This window comes from Lissotriton helveticus, chromosome 10, assembly GCF_964261635.1.
Source record: "Lissotriton helveticus chromosome 10, aLisHel1.1, whole genome shotgun sequence".
Classification (NCBI taxonomy): Eukaryota; Metazoa; Chordata; class Amphibia; order Caudata; family Salamandridae; genus Lissotriton; species Lissotriton helveticus.
Window position 1 is genome coordinate 267986095 of NC_136071.1, and position 25459 is coordinate 268011553.

Genomic DNA, 25459 nt, shown 5'->3' on the forward strand with positions numbered 1-25459 from the left:
CAAAGTTGTAATACGGCAGCCAGACTGCCTGTGCAGCCTTGGCTGGACCGCCACCACCCCACCACCATCATTTTGTCTGTCCACAGACCATCAAACTCATAATTAGGCCCTTAGAGTTGATGGTCTCTGACAGAAATGTATCCTTTGTGTGGGGGATTTCATAACTCAGCCTCGATTGCTTACTTTACATGACTCTACCGGAGCAATGTGGACTTTTCTACACTTCCCAACCAACCCCTCCTGTGTCTCTGATTAGATAACACAAGCCCAGGAAGGTTGAGCTGCCAAAGGTGCATTATGTGGAGTCGAATACAAATAGTGGTTTGGGCCCAGTTGGTGCTTACCTTCGGAAATTTGACGAAAACCAGGCAAGGCTACAGGCAGTGTCCGAGGAGGCGGCGTTGTCACCGGAGAACTGCTGGACGAAGTTGGGGTGAGGATTTCTTCATTCAGACTTAGGGCCTTATTTAGATCGTGGCTAGTGGAATACTCTGTCACAAACATGACGGATATCCCGTCTGCCGTATTACGATCTCCGTAGGATACATTGGGATCGTAGTACAGCAGACTGGCTATCTTTCGCATTTGTGATGGAGTATTACCCTCCTCCAATATCTAAATCAGGCCCTCAGTCTCTTTTTTGAAAGTTGAAAACCTCCAGCGGAAATAGGCTGGAGGTTGTAGCTGACGAAAGTTCCATGAGGCCTGATACCTCTTTTGTGATGGACTGCTGAACAGGATTTGCTGCTGCAGGTAAGAACGTAATGGGAGCTTCCACGAAGTCCGGCCGAACGGCAATTCACCTTTGGTGGATGAATAAGCAGGTCAGAACTTGTCTCCTCTTGGTTCTCAGAGCAGTTTTTAGACAAAAGCTCACAAGTATTTAATTCTCTCTATCTGGGCACCTTTAACACCAGAACCAAGGGCCCAGGACTGGGGGTAGGACTCACTCAGACTGGGTCCAGGTGTGGGTTCCAGATGGTTGGAGCTTTTTCTGTCCATGAGACTCTGATCAGGAAGCCAGCCAACTAGACTTTATGCCACTCTGGGTTCAAGAAGTGGAACAAGGCTCATGTAGCAGGGCAGGTTTCAGGCAGGAAAGCAGTCCTTCCAGGTGCAGCAAGGCAGTCTTCTAAAGTACACAGCAGCAGGCAGCAGTCCTCTGAGAGTCCTTCCTCAGGTCTAGAAAGGTGAACTGAAGATTGGGTTTGAGGGTCCTATCTTTATGCTTGTTGCCTTTGTTGAAGTATGAGAAGTTTCTTGAGAATTCCATGTTAAGTGTTTGAAGTTTCGTGCTACCCCTGCCCTGGCTCCAAGCTGGTTGCATGAACAATGCAGGGGTGACAAGTCATTTTTGTGAAGGCAGAGCACAGCCTATTCAGTTGCAAGTGGGGCTGTGCCTGGCTCTACCCCCATCCTGCCATTGATGGCTCACCCATGCACACCTAATCCCTCTATTGTGTGGCTGTCTGGGATAAACCAAGTCCATCGGCCAACTATTCCCAGTCATGTGATCCATGAACAGGCTGCAGGCACCAAATAGCTAGGACAGGAAAATGCAAACTTCCTAGATGTGGCATATTCAAAATGGTAACTTACCATTAAAGCGGATTTTTAATTAAAAAATTTCAGACACCAAACATGAAATCTTTATCTGTTCTCAATCAAATTTTAGCACTTATTAAATGTAATGCAACCCAATGTTATCCTATGGCAGAGATAGGCCTCACAGTAGTGAAAAACGAATTTAGGAGTTTTCACTACCAGAACATGTCAAACTTAAAAGTACATGTCCAAAACCTGAAAGGTTTTGTAGAGTTATTTTAACCATGCTTTCTCTTATTTCTGTCTTTTAAAATATGCTTTGAAAGACATGTTTGAAATTCTTACTCTTTAAAATCCGTGTCCTACTTTTGGGGGGTGGAATTTGCATAAAGGTTTGAGGGCTTGTGGAAGATTACTTTTGTGGTGGAATTGTGTTATACTCCGTGAAATTGATCTTTCCCTCACCATGAGGATCTCGGGCAGGCATTAGCGGGTTGCCATGCGCTCTCTATGGTTAACGCACTCGTTTTTGCATGCTGTCCTGGCATTACCTCATATAATGGTCCGGGATCGCAAGCCCGTCTGCGCCCGACCGGGGCCAGGGGCCACGATCCCTGCTCCGATCCGAAGGCCATCCATAAGGTATTCAAAGGAGCAGTTGTTGAGCCTTAAAAGCGCTATACTTCTCTAGTGTAGCTTTTAAATCCTGAATCATTGTCCTCTAACTGTCCTTGTTGCAGTGCTGCATTTAACATGGACCGTTGATATCTGCCTACCATTTTCGGACAAAAAGATGAAGAACCACCGGCCGCCGGCCCCCTGGTTCTCTGAGAATCTAAAAAAGAAAAAAGCAAATGTAAAGCATCTGAGAGACACTAGAGAAAGAACTATGCCCCTGATACTAAAATAGCCTATACATTGGCAAAAAGTAACTATCATGCACTTTGTAAAGCCGCTCAAGCTGAGTATGTGACATCCACTTATACTTTAAAAATTTGTAAAAGAATTATCAGGCGCAAAGTGCTTGCCTAAATCTTCTGATTTCACTGAATCACAATGTGATGACCTTGCCAAGTTCTTTCTCAACAAAGTAGAAAATATCTATGCCACACTGAAGCTAGTCCGACCAGTTGATAGCCAACAGTACATGACGACTCCCGATCAGCCTATTATAAGTATTATCCCTCAGGCTAGAACATCTTTGACCGCCACTAGCAATCTAATAACTTTGGCACCTCTAGACATCAACTCTTTTAGGCAAATTTTGAATAGCTTGAAATCTGGTTCCCCTAAGGACCCTGGCCCTCTTTCTGTGCTCCAGAAATTTGAAACGCCATCCCTGATTCTAATTATAGAGTTGCTTAATGCCTCCCTAATGGAAGCCAAGGTACCATCTATGTGGAAACACGCAATGGTTCTTCCACTTTAAAAAAAAAAAATTAAAGCTGATCCTACACAACTATCTAATTTTCGGCCCATCTCCTTGCTCCCGGCCTTCTCGAAAATCTTGGAAAAACATGTCAACATTCATTTATCATCTTTTGGTGAAGCACATAATTTCCTACATAGCTCACAGTCCGGTTTTCGACCAGGCTTCTGTACGGAGACCACCTTATTAGGTATCACAGAAATGTTACGCAACCGTGTGGATAATGGTGATACCGTGGCACTTATACTCCTTGATCTAAGTGCCGCGTTTGACATGGTCTCTCATGCGCTGCTCTTGTAAGCTTTACAATCTTTGGGAGTGACTGGTGTAGCACTCAACTGGCTAAAAGACTTTCTGGTGGATCGCACCTTCCAAGTTTTCTTTCCTACATCCAGTTCAAACAGTACTCTTCACCCTATGGTGTCCCTCAAGGCTCTATTCTGAGCCCTTTGTTATTTAATATCTATGTTAGGCCTTTAGCGCTTATTGCTGAAGAATCGGGGCTCTCCCTTTTCTCCAGTATTGGATCTTTCATAGATTCACATGCTTGTATCTTCCCCCGTCGTCATGGTGGGAGTCTCACAGTAACAGAATGACCAAAGCAGTATCATAGAGAAAAACTGCAAAGAAAATCCCATAGGGAATGACATAATTTGGTAACCAGACTGCCTTATTGTTTGGTCCAAAACTCAGCCAATCAGCAGAAAGCCCTGACATCAAACTCTCCAGCAAAGCTTTCCTACCTCAGATTTCCAACCGCCTCCGTGTGAGAGGGAGTCTCCCTGAGCTCTGCTCAGTTTGTTCCTGAGTGAAGTTTTGTCCTTTTCAACTGTCGAATTTTCTTTTGGATTTAAGGTACTGTGCTTCATCTAGTATCTTACAATGGCTGAAAGCTCTAAAAAGATGCTTTTCAGGCCCTGCAGATCCTGTGGAAAAGCTAGGCTTTTTTCTGAAGATCCACATAAGGACTGCCCATACTGCCTTCACCCCAAACATGTAGCTAAGGACTGCAAAACACTGCAGAACCTTTTCAGCTAAAACTTTGAGGGATAGAGAGGCAGGTCTTCTGTTGTGGCTTCAGAAGAAGAAGGCCACCTCAGATTCAGAGGAGGAATCCACGAGCCAGTCTTCTAAAAAGAGGAAGTCTTCCACTTCAGAAGAATCTGAGGATCCTAAGAAACAGAAAACTAATGGAAAAGAGAGCTCTTCATCTTCTCTCCCTCAGACTCCACTGAAGAAATCCTCAGTTTCAAGGGGAGTGTCTTCTGCTCTGCCGACGAAGACTGTTGTGTCTGCAGTTACAGTTCCTGTGAAGACGTCGACGACACCTTCAACGACAACATCGTCGATGACGACAATCTCTACGACGACTGGGGCATCGACGGCAGTGATCAAGACTACACCGTCGTCGACAACAACAACGACTCCGTCGACGGGACGAGTTACATCCCCGTCGACAATACAATCGACGACGACCTCACCGTCGACGACAGTTCCGTCGAAGACTTGTCGACGACCATTAGAACCTTGACGACGGGAGCTTCGTCAACGGCGGCTCCGTCGAAGACGGCTTTTAAGTCACCAAAGTCGAAGACTATGATCTCTATCAGATCCTCGTCGATGGGTTCTTCAATGGTAAAGAAATCCTCTGAGTTTACGGCATGGACAAAAATTTCTCTGCTGCCTCCGTCAAATTTGCTAGAAATGCAGTAGTCAGATGATGAGGAGTCTTCAGGAGTGGCTTACAGTCCCGCTCAACTGCAGATCAAGAGCCAAGAGACTGATGGGGAAGAAGGCCAGGAGGTTCAAGAGATCTATTCCGTTAAGAATCGTCCTCAAGCAAAATCAAAAAGATATGAATCATTTCAAGAGTCATATGACTATGAGGAAGAGGAGGAACAACCAGCTGATGAGAGTGAAGAATCCATCTCAATGCCTATCTCTCTGGTGACGGACTTACGTCACATGATCGATGACTACTACCGCCGCTTTCCGGAAGCTAATGCCCCCGCTGCAAGTGCTTCAGTCACACCGACACAAGTGCCAGTAGCCCAGCCTACACCTGCAGTGCAAAAATTGCGATCTCCTCCAGTTGTCACAATATGAGATGACTTTACAGGGAGTGATGGAGAAGAGCGGCCAGAGGAAGGAGAACTTCTTCATGACACCCCAGTAGGTGTAGAATGGGATGAATATGTTTTGCTAACCACCCCTTCGCCATCACCTTCTCCAGCGAACTCTCCTCCACAGGAAATCGGAGGATTTCATGATATTATGGAGAAAGCAGCTAAAAGATTTGAGCTCCAGATGCCAATACAGGAAACAGAATGTTTCCTATATGATTTCAAAGAAGATTCCAGGAAGTCAGCTAGATCAATCCCAATCATCCAACATATCTGGGATGAAGGTCTGAAAATCTTGAAAACACTAGTATCGGTGGCGGCTTCGGTTCCTAGGATTGAAAAGAAATACCAGGCGCCGGAATCTTCACCTGCGTGTTTAATCGGTCACCCAAGCCCAAAATCGGTGGTAATGCAGGCAGCACAGAGACACTTTAAAAATCCTGTCTCCGCCTCTGTAGCTCCCCCTGACAAGGAAGGAAGACAAATAGACGGAGCAGGGAAGCGGTTTGCAATAATGGCAGCATCTACCATCAAAGCGGCAAATGCAATGGCTCTCATCAGTCGTTATAACAGACAGATGTGGTCCGATTTAGCACCACTGTTGGCTCACCTGCCAGAGGATAAAAAAGAGGAAGCAGCAGCTATATTACAGGATGGGGCTAAGGCTGCCTCTGAATCCATTGATATTGCTATGGACATCTCTTCAGTGGCGTTTCATCAAATTGCAGGAGCGGTGGCCCTCAGAAGGCAAGGTTGGCTGAAAGCTACCTCTTTTAGGCCGGAAGTACAGGCAAAAATCGTTGACATGCCTTTCGACGGGGAGAATCTCTTTGGTAAACACACAGATGAGGCTCTCCAAGGAATCAAGGCAGATATGGACACAGCGTGGACGCTGGGGTCTCTTCAACAGGGCAGATTCCAGTCCTTTTGGAGGAGAGGAGCTAGAGGACAATTCAGACAAAGATCTTCGTACCAGTCCAACAGATACCAGCCATACAGCCAGCAAAGCTACCGCCAATATCCCTCTAACCAGCAATATCGTTCCTCAAATCCCTCTTTCCATCAGCAATCTAGAGGAAAGAATCCTGCTAGAGGAAAAGCACAGCAATCTAATAGAAGGCAGTGACTTCATCAAGGCGCCCCCCCCCACCTGCTCAAATCCCGACAACGACCATTATCTCTCTCTCTCTCAAAACATTGGCTATCTATAACAACAGACAGATGGGTATTGGATATAATTCATCGAGGCCATATGCTAGAATTTGTACAGATACCCCCAAATCAACCTCCTGTCTTCAGACAGCAGCAGCATCTTCCAGCTCTCAGAGCAGAAGTTCTATCTCTGATACAGAAGGGGGCTATAGAGGAAGTTCCTTGTCCTCAGAGAGGAAAATGATTTTACTCACATTTCTTTCTGATAAAGAAAAAACAATCATCAAAATGGAGACAGGTATTGGACCTGAGGGATCTGAACCAGTTCATCAAGAAAATCCCGTTCTGCATCCTCTCACTTAAGGAGATTCTCTTGCTTATACGCAAAAAAGATTTCATGGCATCCCTGGATCTCTTGGATGCTTATTTCATATACCGATTCATGTAAAACACAGAAAGTATTTGCGTTTTGTGGTGGAGGGGCGCCACTACCAATTCAAAGTGTTGCCCTTTGGACTAAAATCGGCCCCAAGGGTCTTTACAAAATGCATGGCACCAGTCGCGGCTTACCTAAGATTACAAGGGCATCAAATCTTCCCATATCTGGACGATTGGCTTATAAAAGGATCATCCTATAGGAAAGTCCAGATCTCTCTAAAATGCTGCTTGGATTTATTTCATTGCCTGGGCCTGCGACTCAATCTGGAAAAGTTGTCCATGGTGCCTTCACAATCCCTTCAATTTCTAGGGGTCATGCTTCACACAAAAGAAGTGAAAGCCTATCCATCAGAGGAGCGGATTCACATTTTTTTAACTCTGGCTTCAACTCTGCAGTCAAAAAAGTACACTACAGTGAGAATATACAAGTCCTTGTTAGGGATGATGTCTTCCTGTATCCCATTGGTACCAAATTGTCGTCTGCAGATGAGACCTTTACAGGAACTCCTCGACAAACAGTGGATACAATCCCAGGGGTCCTTCAAGGTTCTGATCTCCATATCTCCTCAAATGCGACAAGCTCTGTCATGGTGGAAGATCAGAAAGCATCTAATACAAGGTCTGACATTCGAACCCCAATGTCCCAGTTATGTAATGACGTCAGATGCCTCTCTGCAAGGCTGGGGTGCACACCTCCAGGACCTCGAGATTCAAGGTCACTGGTCCAAACAAGAGGCTCAGTTACACATCAACATGCTAGAACTGAAAGCGGTGTTTTTGAGTCTAAAAGCTTTTCTCCCCAGGATACAGGATTCTACTGTAATGATAAGAACAGACAGTACAACAACAATGTTCTACCTCTTGAAACAAGGAGGTACAAGATCGAAGCTACTCTCGACACAAGCACAGGAAATTTGGAGATGGCTCCTACTTCACAACATCTCCATTCAGGTCCAACATATTCAAGGGATAGATAACACAAGGGCAGATGTTCTGAGCAGGACAACCAGTGTTTCCCACGAGTGGGAACTAGACCAAATCCAACTGCTAAGAGTGTTTGGGTGGTGGGGCACACCAACGTTAGATTTGTTCACAACCCAGAACAACTCAAAATGCAAACAGTTCGCAAGCAGATTTCCACAGGCGGGATCATGGGGGAATGCGTTACACCTACTTTGGACAGTAATGTTCGCTTACTCGTTTCCTCCATTCCCTCTGATATCAAGGGTACTTCGCAAAATGAGATCGGAGCCATGCCACTTGATCTCGATAGCTCCAGCTTGGCCGAGGCAAGCATGGTTCTCGGAGCTTCTCCAACATTCAATAGCCCCCAGAATCCAGTTTCCGATTGCACAGGATCTGATTTCTATGAACAACGGACAAATTCTCCACCCAAATTTGACATTGCTGAACTTATCAGCATGGAACCTCACGAACATGAATTCAGATCCCTAAACATCCCTGAAGAGTGCAGGGACATACTGTCTCAATCTCGGGCAGTTTCAACAAATAAAACATATACGGCAAAATGGAAGAGATTTTGCCAGTGGTGTGCATCTCAGGCTTTGCATCCTTTCACAGCTTCTCCGGAACAAATTCTGCCATATCTTCTTCATTTGTTTAAAGCAGGTCTTTCTCATGCCTCTTTAAAAGTACACGTTGCAGCAATTTCAAGATATAGAAGAGTTCCAAATCAACCTTCGCTCTCGTCACAAAGGGTGGTCAAGGAATTCATCAAAGGACTTTTCAGAGTGTTTCCTCCGATTCAGCACCCTCTGATCCCTTGGCATCTTAATTCGGTACTATCTCAACTCATGAAGCCTCCATTCAAACCGATACATAAAGCAGATCTGCATATTGTGGAAGACAGCATTGCTGTTGGCTCTCAAACCTGCTAGGAGAGTTAGCGAAATCCAAGCTTTCTCAATTGCGGAACCCTTTCTCCCATTTCGGCAAGACAAAGTGATACTAAGGACAAACCCAAGATTTATTTCTAAGGTTCCTACAATATTTCATCTCAACGAACCGGTATTGTTACCTACATTTTTCGGAAATCCTTTGACAGAAGCAAAGAGAGCCCTACACACTCTAGACATCAAAAAATGTTTAAAGTTCTACATCGACAGAACAAAATGGTTCAGAAAGACAAAACAGTTGTTCATAGCCTTTGCTGTGCCGAGGAAAGGTCTGGCATTATCCAGATCAAGTATTTCAAGATGGATTTCATAGGCTATTATCAAATGTCACGAAAAAGCCGGGAAACCCCTGCGCTCCAAGGTGCAAGCCCATTTCACCAGGAAGATGGCGACCTCAACTGCCTTGTTTGCAGGAGTGTCCCTGCCAGACATCTGCAGAGCAGCGACCTTGAAGAGCATTCACACTTTCACTAGACACTATTGTCTAGATACTGCCTGGAAGGAGGACGCAGCAGTGGGACAAGCAGTTCTTCGGCGTCTATTTCAATAAGGTATTTCTCTGTTCAAGCTATATATACTTATTTGTCAAAGTGTACATGTGTATATATGTATATATAGATGAATATAATGATATATGAACAAATGTTTGAAGTATGCACTATATTAGTATCGTTCTATGTGGAATGCATTTCAACTTCGTGGTTTGCAGAGATTACTTATTAATTCTGGATGGTGTCCAATGGATGATACATTACAAAATTTAGGAGCAGAGCCCAGAGTTCTGGGGTTCTGTCCTGGAAACACTGTGAGATTTTTGTACTACTTGCTACTCTGGATCCTGGACGCTGTCAATATGGTAGCTCCGATCACAGCAATTTTTTCCAACCGCATCACTCCATCTGCGCAATGGTTCTCGGAGGACCTCAGACTCCAGAGGCAGTACTGTAGGAATCTCGAGCGACACTGGCGCAAACAGTATAACCCACAAGATAGACAAACCTACAAAGATGCTTTAGCTTTGTATAAGCGCTCTATTGTTTTGCATAAAAGCTCCTATTTTCAATCCCAAATTGAGTCGGCCCAGAACTCCGCAAAAAAGCTGTTCCAAGTTGTCAACACTCTTGCTAACCCCGCGACCTGTCCTACTATTGAGGCTTCCCAAGATCTTTGTAACTCTGTAGCCACATTCTTCGCCACCAAGGTCACGAACATTTACTCAGCCTTCGCTGCCCAGAACCACCCGGAGGGTCTCAACTTCTACCCTTCGCCTGAACCTCCCCGACCTGCCTTCTCTAACTTCCTTACAGTTTCGGCAGAACAGATCAGCAAACTTATCATCTCCATAAGGTCAGGTTCTCCTCTAGATCCGTGCCCTCCCTCCATACTTAAGCTTATACCTGAGGTCATCACGCCTCCTCTCACGGATATCTGTAACTCCATCTTTTCAACCGGTTCATACCCTTACATTTGGAAGAAGGCAGTCATTAAACCACTGTTAAAAAAAACCTCCCTTGACCCCTCCGATTCTTCGAACTACAGACCCATAGCTTGTCTCCCCTTTCCTTCCAAAATATTTGAAACTCTGATGAACCAGCAGCTCTCTGAGTTCATCAATCAACATCAGCTATTAGATGACACCCAATTTGGGTTTAGGAAGGGCCATGGGACTGAATCCGCCCTAATAAAAGCCTCGGATGAGATCAGGGCAATTTTAGACCAAGGGGGGGCGGCGGTCCTCATTCTGTTGGATCTATCCGCTGCCTTTGACACGGTCGATCATTCCATTCTGATTGACCGTGTCACAACCTTGGGAATCAACCAGCGGGCAAAGGTCTTGCTCACCTCGATCCTGGCTAACAGCACGCAAACAGTGAAGTTGGGTACGTACTACTCACCCACCTTCGCTCTGCCGTGTGGGGTGCCCCAGGGATCCTCGCTGAGTCTGACCCAATTTAATATATATGTGTCGGACTTGGCGAGGGTCATTAAGGAACATGGGCTCAGCCTAACCACCTATGCAGACGACACCCAATTGGTGGTAGCAGTGCATAAGGATGGTTTAGCTGTTGCATCAAGGTTCCAGGAGGGGATGTTAGCCATCGGCTCCTGGATGTCGAGTAATTGCTTAAAACTTAATTACGACAAGACCGAGGTCATGACCTTTGGTAATCTGTCTCTGAGATGGTCCTCCATCTGGTGGCTAAGCGAAATCGGTCCCCCACCAGTCCCAGTGACTAAGGTGAGAAACCTCGGGGTCATGTTCGATGACAGATTGTCATTTAAATACCATGTGAACACTGTAGTTTCAGCATCCTTCCACATGTTAAGGAAAATCAAGAAGCTACTCCCTTATCTTCCTGCATCGGCAGGAAAAACTCTGATCACCACTCTCATCTTTTCTAAGGTAGATTACGGTAATGCCCTTCTCCTCAATGCACAAGAACAGGTCCTCAACAAACTTCAATCAATCCAGAATGCGGCAGCCAGAGTTCTTCATGGCATCCCGAAAAGGCACTCCACCACGGCGGCCATACGGCAATTGCATTGGCTACGGCTCAGAAGCCGCATCATATTCAAGGCACTTTGTATTGCCTACAAGGCAATCCACAACGTGGGACCACGGTTCCTGAGGAACGCTTTCCACATCTATGCTCCCAATAGAACCTTATGTTCATCCGCCTCTCTTTTCCTCTCTGTCCCACGCACCAGAACTTCCACCTGGAGAGACAGACGCTTTCTAGTAGCTACTCCCAAACTATGGAACTCACTTCCCATGACCATTAGATCCAGCCCCACCCTGATCAGCTTCCGCAAATTGGTCAAGACTTGGTTATTCGATCAATGATTTTCCTAGCGTGTACTGTCCCTGTAGAAATCACATGCGCCGAGACACCTCAGGGTATTTGCGCGCAATACAAATCACCAAAGCATAAACATAAACATAAACGTACTCTGATACAAGCATGTGAATCTATGAAAGATTCAATACTGGAGAAGAAACTAGTTACTTACCTGTACACTATGGTTCTCCAGTATTATCTTTCATAGATTCACATGCGCCCACCCACCTCCCCGTTTCACAGGTAGAACTTTTTACCTCTGGGTATATCCATGTCTCTCACTTGGGACTGGAAATCTGAGGTAGGAGAGCTCTGCTAGGGAGTGTGATGTCTGGGCTTTCTGCTGATTGGCTGAGTTTTGGACCAAACAATAAGGAGGTCTGGTTACCAAATTACGTCATTCCCTATGGGATTTTCTATGCAGTTTTTCTCTATGATACTGCTTTGGTCATTCTGTTACCGTGAGACTCCCACCATGACGACGGGGAAGATACAAGCATGTGAATCTATGAAAGATAATACTGGAGAACCATAGTGTACAGGTAAGTAACTAGTTTCTTCTCCTGCGCTGATGACACCCAGGCTGTCTTCTCTCTATCAGCTGATAGAGCATCCAACCCATCCTCTCCTCAATTGGGTTGGAGAAACATCGCAGAATGGATGCAAGCCATCCTGCTTAAATGGAGAGAAGACTGGGGTTCTTTCTCTCACCGCGTTTCATCTCGCGCCTTGCACGTTACTTTGCACATTCACAGGTCACTATCATACAATACACTCTCACCGGGGAAAATGTACACACTTTGAATTGTAAGCACGATTAATCCATAATGATATATCACTATGTTGTATAGTGCCTATGGTGTAACAAAATATGAATGAATGAAAACAAATTACTTTTTGAATCATTCTCCAAACATTGTGGAATTCTAATTTGGAACCGCAAAAGTGTGCCCAAGGGGTTGTAACCAATTGTTAATTGGAAACACAGTTTATCTACCTAATGCATACCACAGGTGTGGCTTATATGTAAAAAAAGGGGGGTTTAAGGCTTGGCAAGGTGGGTATTTTGCCAAGCCAAATTGGCAGTTTAAAACTGCATTCAGGCTGAAATGGCAGGCCTGTGACATGTTATTAAGGGGCTACTTAAGAGGATGGCACGATATGTGCTGTAGACCCTCTAGCAACATTTAAGTTACCGGCCCTTGGTATGTGACATACCACTTTACTAGGGACTTATAAGTAAATTAATTATATCAATCAGGTGTACGTCAATTTTACAAGCACTTTTTCACTGGTTAGCAGTCTTAAAGTGCATGGGGTCCTAAAGCACCCCCAAAATTCAGACAAAATAGGAGTGTGAAGGCAAAAATGTTTATGGGTGACTGTGCAGAAAGTGCTAAGTCCAACACTATTTTTGCCCAAATGTAAGAAAAACAGAGAAAGTGTTGAACTTTAGAGGGTTAGATTTACTATTCACATTCCAACTAATGCAACAGTAGGGAAAGTGTTAGTCTTTTGGAGGAACTGATATACTATTCCCATTTTTAAACATTTTTTTAATAAAAAATAATTGCATTGTAGATGAATGCATTTGAATGCAATAGAAAAAAAATAATTTCATAATACAAGATGAATTTTAAAAATATAAAACAAGTTAAACATTTGTAAAATATGCTTCCCAACCTACTATTCAAAAACCCAACAAACAAAAATCGAATGATATAAATGAAACATGTTTAATATTAAATGAGTTATTAAATGAAACATATACAATTAAAACAAATAAATACAAAACTCATTTACAATTTGTTTATTATATACACTGATTTACAAATTATTTAAAAAACAAGAAAGACATAAAATATCTATTAATCAATTAGATAATTTACAAAAAATAACTATCAGCTAGTATTTTAATAAACATAAAATTCATTAGAAATAAAAAGCAATAATATGTATTTTCAATAAATTCTTATCCTAATCCCTCTTCCAAGTCCAACAACCGGCAACTAAGTAAAAAATTACTAATTACATTTTAGAAAATGCAAATTACACACTAAAAACGACACTATACTAAAATCATTTAAATTACAATTAATCAATAAAATAATTACATATATCTGCTAATTATTAATTTCATTAACATAAAAACTAAAAACAATAATTTCTATTTAAAATAACTTTCCTTCTAATCCGCTACAAATCCAAACAACCAGCAACTAAAAAGTACTAGTTAGATGTAAAAAAAGAAATTACATATTACAATTTAAAACGATACTACATTTGTTTGGAAAAAATCATAATACTGATGCCTAAAACAATATAATACCTAAAAGACAATAGGATAACTAGTATATACTGTTAATTAAAAATTAGATTTGATACAACTATATTAAAGTAAGCAATATTATATACAACAATAGTTTGGAAAAACTAATTAATTACCTAAAAAAACAATATTCTTACCTCGTTTATTATGTTGAACAATATTTTTGACTTGATGATATTTTGACATGATATTCTTATACCATGATTTTTATTCCTCTACATTTTGGTAATTCTTCGCTGCAGGCAGCTGCTGCTTGCTGCTCCTCTCCACCTTCCTTGTGACCAACAGAGATAAGAAGCAAATGCTCTCTCCAGTTTGCTCTTGTGCCACCCACACCCAGCCACCTGCAGCTTAGCCATCAGAAAAGTCCAAAAACTCATTTACCACATGCTTTTTGCAGCGGGTACTGGGTGCGGTGATATTCCCCATTCCGAGAGGAAATAACTGGTGAATCCTGGAATGCGCACTGGTAGGATGCTCGCAAGTTTGGATCAGTCACAAGCATCTAAAAAACAGAACTGGTCAGCATAATTTGAAACCAAAATTCATTAAAATGATTTTTGTTATGGATTTCTGTAAATGAATGGTCCAATAGCAACATATCTATATATATATATATATATATATTTGTTTTCTCACAAATCCATACAGAGTTATGATTCTCATTATTTCCCCACAAAGGTATCGTATGTTGTTGAGCCTTAAGCCCAATCAGCCAAGCAGAACTGGAAGAACGTTAGTTTATGGTTTTTTTTTTACTTTTTTGGCTGATTGGGCTTCCCTTTCAGCAAAAGCAAGGGGAGGAGCCCCGTCTCCCTTTTGTGAACTGGCGACTCCTTTAACACCTTCCATGAGCTCGTCATGAGCCACGGTGCTTAAAACCGATCAGGCCATATCCTAGTTTAACCAAGTGTCCTGCTGAACTCCTCAAGGATCAGGTTTGCACATGCATTTCTTTAACATTTACTTGAAATTTTGATGATTTGATTTGATCCTCTGGCTCACAATTAATAATACAGAAATCTAGAAAAATCAGACTGTTATTGCAAAATCAAAATGTCTTTCAATGTGCACACTGAAATGGAGGTTTGCCTATTGGGAATCTGCAAGTGGGTGTCTAAGGGCCTCATTATGATGACTAGCATCCAACCGCCATCGTATTGGGATGGAGCCCACCCTACATGTAGTCTACACCCGCCTTATTACGATCTGACATCCAAGGTGGTTGAAAACATGCCTTTTTTAATTACGGCTTGTGCTGCGGCCCGGAAAAGGGCCGCAGCACAAGCCACATGTTTTTAAACATCCAATCACTCTGTGCCAGGCACCATGTATGGATGTTTAGGGGGTCACGAGGCTCTGCTAGGGGGTTCCAAAGTCCCTTTCGGTCTGCCTTTAAATGGCAATCGGACTGCCATGTAAAGGCAGAGGGAAATCTTTGTAGGCACCACCCCCATTGTAGGGATTACGGTCGGGCTAATGGGTTCCTTGACCTCCGACCACTGCGCTCTGAATGACTGCATCATAATGTGGTGGTCGGCGGCTATCCTGGCTGTCGGGCGGACCACTACAGATGGCCTATCAGTGGTGGTCCACCAGACATCCCTATCAAGCCCTTAATGTTTACCCTATCTGAACACTGCAAAATCTAAGATCCAAAAAATGGCAACTGGTTTTGCAAGAAACACCTGGAGACATGGCTCTCTACTTTGAAACATAATTTAAACCTGGTGAACATAGGACATTGGGCACAATTCCTTAATTACTAATTTAATATCATGCCTCAAAAAATAATGCTACAAATTTGTTCATCACAGTCCTCAAGTAGGCCACTGTCTATGAAAGTCAGATTTTATCAGGGCAAGCTATTTTTAGGGCCTACTGGCCGGTATGGCAGGAACTCAGGTGGTAAAGAATGTGTATTTTGTTCTTCCAGAAAGTGAATGAGCAATAAAGATACCTTTAAATCATGTAGCATTGGCTGTGCGTTCGACTGAGATCAAATATCAGTTTATGTCTTCTGACAGATTGCTGTTTATTTTATTCTGGAGAATAGAGTTTCCTTTTCTTTCTCTGACTGCAAAGTTGAAGTATTTGGTAAAGTGAACTGTCTGACAATGGTGCTGGACACAAAACATATGAGTAGCTTTTAAATGAACCGTACAAGTATTTCAAAATACATTTCAGTAATCAGAAAGCACTATGATGTATTTCTGAAGGGAGGTGAACGCAAAGATTTTCATAGGATCAAAAAAAATCAGAATACTTTATTTGATGAAGTGTTAATAATAAATATTTGCTGACATCCGATTTCCACAGGTAGTTTGGAGGCTATCTAGTTTTGTTAGTAAAACTACATTGAAGTGGGAAAGTTTGTGGCCATTTCAAAGGAAATATCTGTTTGTACATGACAATACACTACCACATCATGCTTTATTAATGTTTATTACATTTGAGAGTTTTTAAATATGAACCAAGAATCATTTTTGCATCTGCTCTGCAGAGGATAGCTTGGTCAGTAAGATTGAGAGGGGGGAGGGTGTAAGCTTCAGATTTCCCAGCAATCATGCTGGCATATCTTTTTAGAATACATTATGAGAAGCAGGACACGAGCAGCGCTTAAGAGGCTGTGAAAAGAGAGAGGAGTGCAGATTGGTAGGGGTATTTAAAACAATTATTTTCAACCTAACCAATTTTTGCGGCAGAGACGGGATTTTGTGTGTGTCCATGTGTGTTTTTTCTGTGTGTGCATGTAAAAATCCAGAGTGAAATCCGAAAAGACACCTCACCATGCCTCACTGAAAGCACCAGTACTCAAGTATTTACTAACCGCTTCCGTGCGTCGGACGGCCCCCGGCCGTCTGACGGCATGGTAGGCGTGTGCGGAAGATGGGCGGGGGCCGTCTGAACCGCGCACGCGTAGAAATCTTCAGTCCAGCAGGGCAATTCCAGCTGCAGCGAAGCGGTTAAAGAATACATGTTTTAGTGGGGTGTAAACCCCAAACACTTCACCTGAAGCTACGCCCCTGCCACTATGAGGGATGAGGCAAGTCAGGAGTCATGTTTACCCTAAAATGAGGGCTATGTTTTTATATACATGGAACAAAAGTTTAGTCTTTTAAATCAAACTAAAGAGTTTTTGTATAGCAGACATTCTAAACTCACATATTTGAAGGATCTCTCCTTTTTAATAAAAAAAAGCTACCTGGTGAAATGAAATATTTGCCCAGCAGTACACAATTTGAGACAAGTTTATTGGTCAAGCACATTATAGTTAGGTCGAGATTATACAAGTTACTAGACATTCAGGTCTGGTAAAATGTTTCAGATTTTTTTAGGGCTGCATCATTACAAATAGGTAGGAAAAAATCTTCTCCCTGTTTGATTGATTCATCTGTGATAATGTCCGTCATTCTGCTAAAAAGCCAAGAATGGTGTGGCTTGCCTACCTCTGGCAGACCATGTCAGTCGCTTGTTTGAGTAGTATTGCACCTAGTTAAGCACTGTTCAAGGTGCTCTGCATCATTCAGTGTTGGATCTGTGATATAGAGCCCAAACAATTGAGAGGAAGGTTGATTCAGTATTACCCAGCCACATCACTCAGGCACGTCTGTCTCACATCATAAGCTGCTTCTGCTGACAGTTAAGAGAACAGATACTTACGTAGACCGTTCTCACCTTTCATCCTTTGTAGTTAGTGATTAAAACGTATTTTTAGTAATACATGTTGAATGAGTGTCTTTGTTTCAAGTAACTGCAATTTTAGAAAACCCTGTTAAAAAGAGATTTGGACTGCCATCAGAATAAGGAAGGTATTTGACCATAACACTCATTCTACCGTGTTTAGCATAATATCAAAATATCACTTTCCCTTCTGCATTTTCGTAAGTACAGATTAAGTTTACCCATTCTTTTTAATATTAAATGTGTCCATCTTTTGGTCAGGTTACTCCGACTAATTCTGATTCATTACAAGAGCATTATTTTATAAGCTTATGTTTCACTTGCTACAATAACGCGTTCTTTATGTTTGCAGACACAACAGCAACCTATGAAGAGGGTAAAGATGATGATCTAATTCCGCCGCTAGATCACTGCATAAGGACAAAGTAAGCCAACTTCTTTCAGACGCTTGTAACACATTGCTTTTTATAAAGAGAGTTAATTTCTGATTAAAAGAGTGCCTCACAGGCCTGAAATCTTTGGCAAGTTTTAATCAGACTGCATACTGATTTTATGAAGATGGAAAATCTTACTTTTTCCTATAATCTCTTTATTATCTTATAAGAGAATAAATGTAGACCAGGAAACTGAATGTTTTAGTGCATAGTAGATGCTAGGCGTCACTTGTATCCCTAGTTTGATTCACTCGTACCACATTGCAGCTTCCTCACAGTGTAGCTCTTATACCATCACCCTCACCATCCCCACCGCCCTATCGTCTCTGATTTGGGCTCATTTGGGCTTCTAATTGATTGGGCTCTTGTGTGCTGGTGTGGCTAGAGTGGATTCATACGCTCCCTACTGTTCTTACCTCATGTGCACTCCCTTTGAGCCCATGCACAGTTGTTCTCTTTGTTTCCTCACTATCAAGATGGCATTTTTCATCACCATAACATCGGCAAGGCGAATAAGTGAGCTTTAGACCTTGTCAGTGGTTCCACCTTATAGATCTTTTTTTCCCAGACAAATTAGTCTTGCGGACAAAAGCAACATTCATGCCCAAGGTAGTGACACCCTTCCACCTAGGGCTTTCACCTTGCTAGCTAGCTATGCACCCCACCACTCTTCAAAGGAGAAAGAACAGCTCCATGGCCTTGTCACTAAGAGCTTTTACGTAGACCAAACCAGAGACTACAGACAGGAGGACGATATTTTCATTAGTTACTCTTGGGCTGAGAAAGGCTAAGTAGTGCTAAAGAGGACCACCTCGAGATGGATTGTATTATAAATCAAGATCTGCTATGAGTTGGTCAAGAAACAGCCACTGGAAGGCTTGCATGCTCACTTGCCCTGAGCAAAGGCTGCCACCACTTTGTTCCAGGTAATGATGTTTACGAAACACTACTGCCTGGATAGTCAGGTGCGGTGAAATCTGCACTTCACCCTATCTGTCCCACAGGATTCCTGGTCTGAGCCAATCTACAGATCCACTATGAGAGGTGGTACTGCTTTGGTATCTATTCAGAAGGTGAAGAGTTCTGCGGTTAGAAGTCTATAGTGGAAGAAAAAGTTACTTAGCATCAATACACCTTTTCTGGTACAGACTCTATTGAACCACAGCTTCCTCGCCAACCCACCTTTCTCCTCATTCTGTGGAATGGACTCATACTGTCCATTAACAAGGTGCCAAATCTAATCACCTGCACACTGCTCTAGCTGATTACCATAGCTTTGTGCGTAATAGTGATTAGAATGAAATTGACACCAGCACATGTAGGTGCATATACATGGTGGCCAACGTCATATCCGGAGTGGACAGATCCAATATCTAGTATTGGGGTATCTTTCATAGATTCACATGCCTCATCATTCCCCATAGCCGAGATGGGAGTCCCACGATTAAAATACAAAAGTAGTGCCATAAGTAATAAATAGGCCAAAGGCTTTATCTTAGAAGCCTATCTACGTCCTTATAGTAAAAGGACCAAAAGTCAGCTCCAACCAATCAGCTATCAGCACCCTCTAGAACCCTCCCAACAGAAGCAGTTCTCCCCAGATTTTTGCCGCACCTCGTGTGGAAGGGAGTCTCCTTGAGTGCTACTCAGTTTTCTTCTCTTCAGATCTTCAAGCAAGTATGTCTGACAAACAGGGCCTCTTCCGCTCCTGCAGGACCTGTGGGAGGAAGAGGGTCCATGTTGATTACCTTCATAAAGATTGTCTTTATTGCCTTTACCCCAAACATGAGGCTAAAGACTGTAAGACCTGCCGTACCTTTCCCAGCAAGACTCTAAGGGACAGAGAGGCAAGATTACTCTAATGGCTCAAGTCTAAAGAACGTCCTCCTCCTTCTTCGGCTAAGGAAGAGGACCGAACTTCCACATCTAGCAAGAGGGCAATATCTCAAGAAAGCTCCTCAGGTGAGGGAAGGAAACATGTTAAAACTTCCCAGGATAAACCTGTTCATAAAGAGAGGAGTTCTAAACATTCCTCTGAGCCAACATCGTCGCCGGCCTTCTACTCCACTCACAGAGCATCCAAGATCATCTTCTACAGACTCTGTAAGTAGAAAACACCACAAAAAATCTATGTTAACTACGACTGTTACCTCATTGTTGAAGATATGTGTTACCTCGTCGACGCCATCGTCAACGGCAACTGTTACGACAACAAATTTCCTCTCCTATCTCGTCGACAAGGATCACTATTACGGCGAGACCATCGTCAAAGTCCGTCGACGACCCACGGTCAACGCAGAAACCATCAATGAGGCTACCGTGGACGAAGATTCCAACGACACCGTCGATGACAACACCTTCGACGACGACACCGCCGATGGAAGCGACATTGACAGCGGCACCACCAACTTCGAGCCCGCAGACGACATAGTCTATGAGCGCGCCTGTTGTCCTACCACCGTCGACGACAGGACCGTCGACGAGAGACCTTCCTACCATACTTTTTTCTGCACCGTTGACACCCCAGTCGACGAGAGTCTCTCATTTAAAGACATTTCAGAGGCTTTTGCAACAACCTTTTCAGAACTATAGTAGTGTCTCCGCTACTACCATCCCACCTTTTAAAGGGCTTTGTATAACATGAGGATTATGATGATAAGGAGGATGAGGGTCCATACGGAGTGGCTCATAGTCCATCTGAGTTCAACGTTAAATGCCAAGACATTGATGATGACGATAGCTATCAGGAAGAGCATTATTATCATGAACAATATATGGCTCCATGTCGTACCTATCAGTTCCATGAACGGCAGGAATCTCGTCTTAGAGAAATGGCTCATCTTCCTCCAGCACTTATTCAAGACCTACAGGCTATGTTGGCGGATTATCGTCAAAGATTTCCTCCTCAGCAAATTCTGACGGAGAACCCACTTCCACAAGTAAAGGTTACTGTTCCAGTACCAGAGCCTACTTTACCTGGTACACCGGCTCCTCCACAGGGTCCACCTGACACTGGACACCAAGACACTTCCTCCTCAGATGAAGACGTTGAGGAAGGCGAGTTGCCTAATCAGGCAAATGCTCCAGATCCTTGGAACGATTATATAATTGAAACACCATCTCCACACTTACCCTCTGATTCTCCTCCTGCAGACATCGGAGGATTTCATAATTTGATGCAGAGAGCAGCCACTAGGTTCCAGCTCCCTATTACTGTCAAACAAACAGACTGCTTTTTGCAGGACTTTAAAGAGGATACTAGAAAGATCATACGCTCTATTCCGATCATCGATTACATCTGGCAGATGGGCGTAAAAATCATGAAGAATCCAGCATCCATACTGGCAGTGCTACCTCATATAGAGAAAAAATACAGCGCCCCAGAGAACAGTCCATATTGCCTCGTTGGTCACCTGAGGGCAAATCCAGTCTTATCACAGGCTGCACAGAGGCGTTCGAAAAGCCCTGCAACACCTATTACCAAGCCACCAGACAAAGAGGTACGTCGTATGGACCTTATGGTGAAGAAATTCTCATCTATGGCTGCGGCATCAATTAGAGCTGCTAATGCTTTGGCAATCATTGGCCGTTATGACCGCCAAATGTGGTCCGATATAGCGAGATTGATGGATCTTATCCCGGAGGAACAAAGAGAGGAGGCCCGGAAGATTTTATTAGAGGGTGAGCGAGCTGCCTCCGAAACAGTTGATTGTGCGTTGGAGATCGCCAACACAAGCTTTTGCCAATTAGCTGGGGCAGCAGTTCTTCGACGCCAGGGTTGGCTTAAAGCGTCCACTTTCATACCTGAGGTTCAGACGAAGATCCTGGACATGGCGTACGATGGGGATTCACTGTTCGGGTAACATATTCATGGCTCACTTTTAGCAATTAAAAATGACACGGACACCGCAAAATCTTTAGGTGCTCTACCATATATAGACATATACCTTTCAGAGGAGCCAGAGGGTGAGGATTCACTACATATCGGGGCAGCTATCAGTCGAATCAACAGTATCTTCAATACCAGCCTCAATATCGCCAGTCTTACAACCAATCGTCTTCCCATCAGTCTTCTACGGCAGTTTTCTCTCGCCAGCGAGGCCATAAGCAAACACAGCAACAAGGCTGTGACTCTGCCAGGAAACAATGGGCTTCTCAGGGTGCGAGTCAAATTTACCTCCATACCCGTGGTTGTGAAAAATTCTGCTTATGCACAGCGGTTGTAAGAGATCACTTCAGACCGCTGGGTACTTGACCTAGTCGCCAATGGTCACACACTGGAATTTGTCCAGAAACCACCTACCACTCCACCCAGGAGTCCCCCTCGTCTTCACTTATTGCACAACGAAGTCTTGATCGTGCTCCTAAAGGAAGCGATAGAAGAAGTACCATCACACAGAGAGGAGCATGTCTCTAGTCTTGTTTCTTCCTCATCAAAAAGAAGTCAGGAGAACGGCGGCCGATTCTGGATTCCCGCAAACTCAACAAGTTCCGGATGGTAACACTTTACGATATTCTGGGATGCTTAAACGAAGGGGATTCCATGACTTCTCTGGACATGGAAGACGCATTCTTTTATATCCCCATCCATCCAAAACATCGAAAATATCTACGATTCTCAGTGGCTGGCACCCACTATCAATTCAAGGTGATCCAGTTTGGCCTAAAATCAGCGCCACAGATTTTCACAGAAAGTGCTTAGCACCAGTAGCAGCAACTTTACGATCCCGGGGGATGCAAGTTTTCCCATATCACAACTTGTCTTTATCTGTTCAGTACGCTGGGGCTCACTTTGAACAAGGGCAAATAGAAATTTGCTTCCAACTCAGAACATTTTATTCCTAGGAGCGTTCCGGGACAGCATCCAGTGCAAAGCATTCTTGTCTCAAGACTGTCAAGTGCCCCTTCAAAAATTGGCGAGAACCATTTAAAAAAGAATGTCAGTTTCTGTTTGGATATTCAAATCGCTCCTAGGGATGTGCTCTTCTGCATCAACTTAATCCCTTCAGCGTGGCTCAAGATGAGACCTCTTCAAGAAGAGTTACAGAAACAATGGCATCAAGCGTTGGGATCTTTTGAGGATGTTATCCAAATAACAGCACGTATGGTGGACGCACTCCATTGGTGGGCCCAAACAGCAAATCTTGCCCAAGGTCTCACCTTTCTGCAAAACATCCCGGACTTCGTATTGACTACAGACACCCCATGGAAGGATAGGGAGGTCATCTGTAGGATTCACAAATCCAGGGAAAGTGGTCTCAGATACAGAAGCAGCAACACATCAACAGTTTGGAGCTCCGGGCCATATTTTTGTCTCGCCAGGCTTTCCTTCCAAGGATAGCAGGTTCCTAAGTGCTGGTCTATACAGACAATACGACCAGCATGTACTACATAAACAAACAAGGAGGAACAAGGTCCGTGACGCTTTCCCAGGAAGCGCAGGAATTGTGGGAATAGACAACGTTCCACGGAATATCCTTGAAGGCCGAGCATGTCAAGTGTCTGCACAATACCCTAGCAGATTAACTAAGCAGGTCTCAATCCGGCTGCCACGAGTGGGAGTTGGAACAAACTCAGGTGAACAAGATCTTTTGGACATGGGCAAACCAGCTTTAGATCTGTTTACATCACAGGAGAACAAGAAATGCCAATATTACGCCAGCAGGGTCCCTTAGCCGGGGTCAAGGGGGAATGCTCTTTCAATGAGATGGTCCGGGATCTATGCCTACGCTTTCCCCCATTCCATTAATCCCCAGGGTGCTCAAAAGATTGAAACTGGAGGGCTGCCGCCTGATTCTGATTGCACCCTGTTGGCCCAGATAGTATTGGTTCCAGGAGCTTCTTCTGTTATCACAAGACAGACCCATTCGCCTTCATCCAACAACAACCATGTTATCACGGAACAGGGGTCAGGTAATCCATTCGGGTCTGCAATCCCTGCACTTGCATGCGTGGCTCCTGAATTCCTAGAGTTCAAAGATCTCAATATTTCACAGGACTGTCGGTACATACTGTCTAAATCTCGTGCTGAAAGCACTAGCAAAACGTATCGTTTAAAATGGAAAAGATTTTGTTGTTGGTGTGAAACCAATAAAGTTCATCCCGTTCAAGCCTGTGCTGAACACATTTTACCTTATTTACTCTCACTGGTCAAATCTGGACTCACTTTTTCATCAGTCAAGGTTCACCTGGCTGCTCTTTCCAGGTACAGTAAATCTCTGCAGATTCCTTCAATATGTTCATCTTCTCTTGTAAAACAATTCATGAGAGGACTTTTTTGCACTTTCCCTCCTGTGCGTTCACCTCCCCCGGAGTGGGAACTCAATGTGGTTTTAGCACAACTGATGAGGCGACCGTTTGAACAAGTCCATAAAGCAGAACTCAAATACCTCACATGGAAAGTAGCCCTCTTGCTGACGCTTACCTCTGCAAGGAGGGTTAGTGAGATTAAGGCTTTTACGATCAAAGAACCATTCTTATGCTTTGCACAGGACTATGTAATCCTTCGGACAAATCCTAAATTCACTCCAAAGGTACCCAAGCAATTTCACTAAATGAACCAGGAATGCTACAAACTCTCTTCCCAAATCCATCCAGTCCAGCTGAAAGGACCTTACATTAATTGGATGTAAAAGGGTGTTTGATGTTTTATCTTCAATAGACAAAGGATATTAGAAAGACGGATCAACTGTTAGTGGCCTACTGTCAAGGACAGCAGGGTACAGCTGTAACAAAAGCCACAATAGCCAGATGGGTCGCATCTGCTATTCAATTCTGTCACGAAGATTCCAACAAACCTCTTAAGGTGAAGGCTAAAGCACACTCCACCAGGACTGTTGCTGCATCTACAGCTTTGTTTGCTGGAGTTACATTGGACAAGATATGCCGTGCAGTGACATGGAAGAATGTCCACACGTTCACAAGACACTACTGCCTCCAATCTGCACAAAAGGAGGATGCAGCGGTCGGACAAGCTGTTTTATGCCATCTCTTTCATTAAGGTCAGATTCTTTACATTTCTTTTACGATTATCTATTATTAACTTTCTTTACTGCTGCATTGCCTACAGTGTTCATGCTCCTACGTTTCTCAATTTATACGTTTCTCTTGCTGATAGCCATTATTTTTTTTATATGAATATTGCTTTTATGATTTGTCATTGCAATGTTTCAAGGTTGTGGATGTATATTGGGAGTTTTAAATTACAAGTCTCCCACCTTCCGCTAACGACAGTACAATTGGGGTTCTGCATCCTATTCTAATTCAGGCATGTGAATCTATGAAAGATACCCCAATACTGGATAAGCAAACAAGATTCTTACCTGTTACTACAGTTATCCAGTATTGGTATTTTTCATAGATTCACATGCACCCACCCTCCTCCCTGTGGAACCAGTTCTCAGTTATTTGAGGGATATTTACTTCCCACTTGTGCTTGGAAAATCTGAGGAGAACTGCTTCTGTTGTGAGTGTTCTAGAGGTTGCTGATAGCTGATTAGTTGGAGCTGACTTTTGGTTCTTTTCCTATAAGGATGTAGATAGGCTTCTACGATATAGCCTTTGGCCTCT

General features: G+C 43.5%; 1 protein-coding gene across 4 annotated transcripts in view; it reads left to right on the forward strand.

The window, feature by feature from the left end:
- Positions 1–25459, forward strand: part of MINDY4 (MINDY lysine 48 deubiquitinase 4) — a 638720-nt gene that overhangs the window by 607225 nt on the left and 6036 nt on the right. For all 4 annotated transcript variants that reach the window (XM_078665290.1, XM_078665287.1, XM_078665289.1 and 1 more), the window contains exon 17: positions 17809–17881. In XM_078665290.1, the coding sequence (XP_078521416.1) occupies positions 17809–17881 (73 nt within the window). The remainder of the gene's footprint in view (positions 1–17808; positions 17882–25459) is intronic.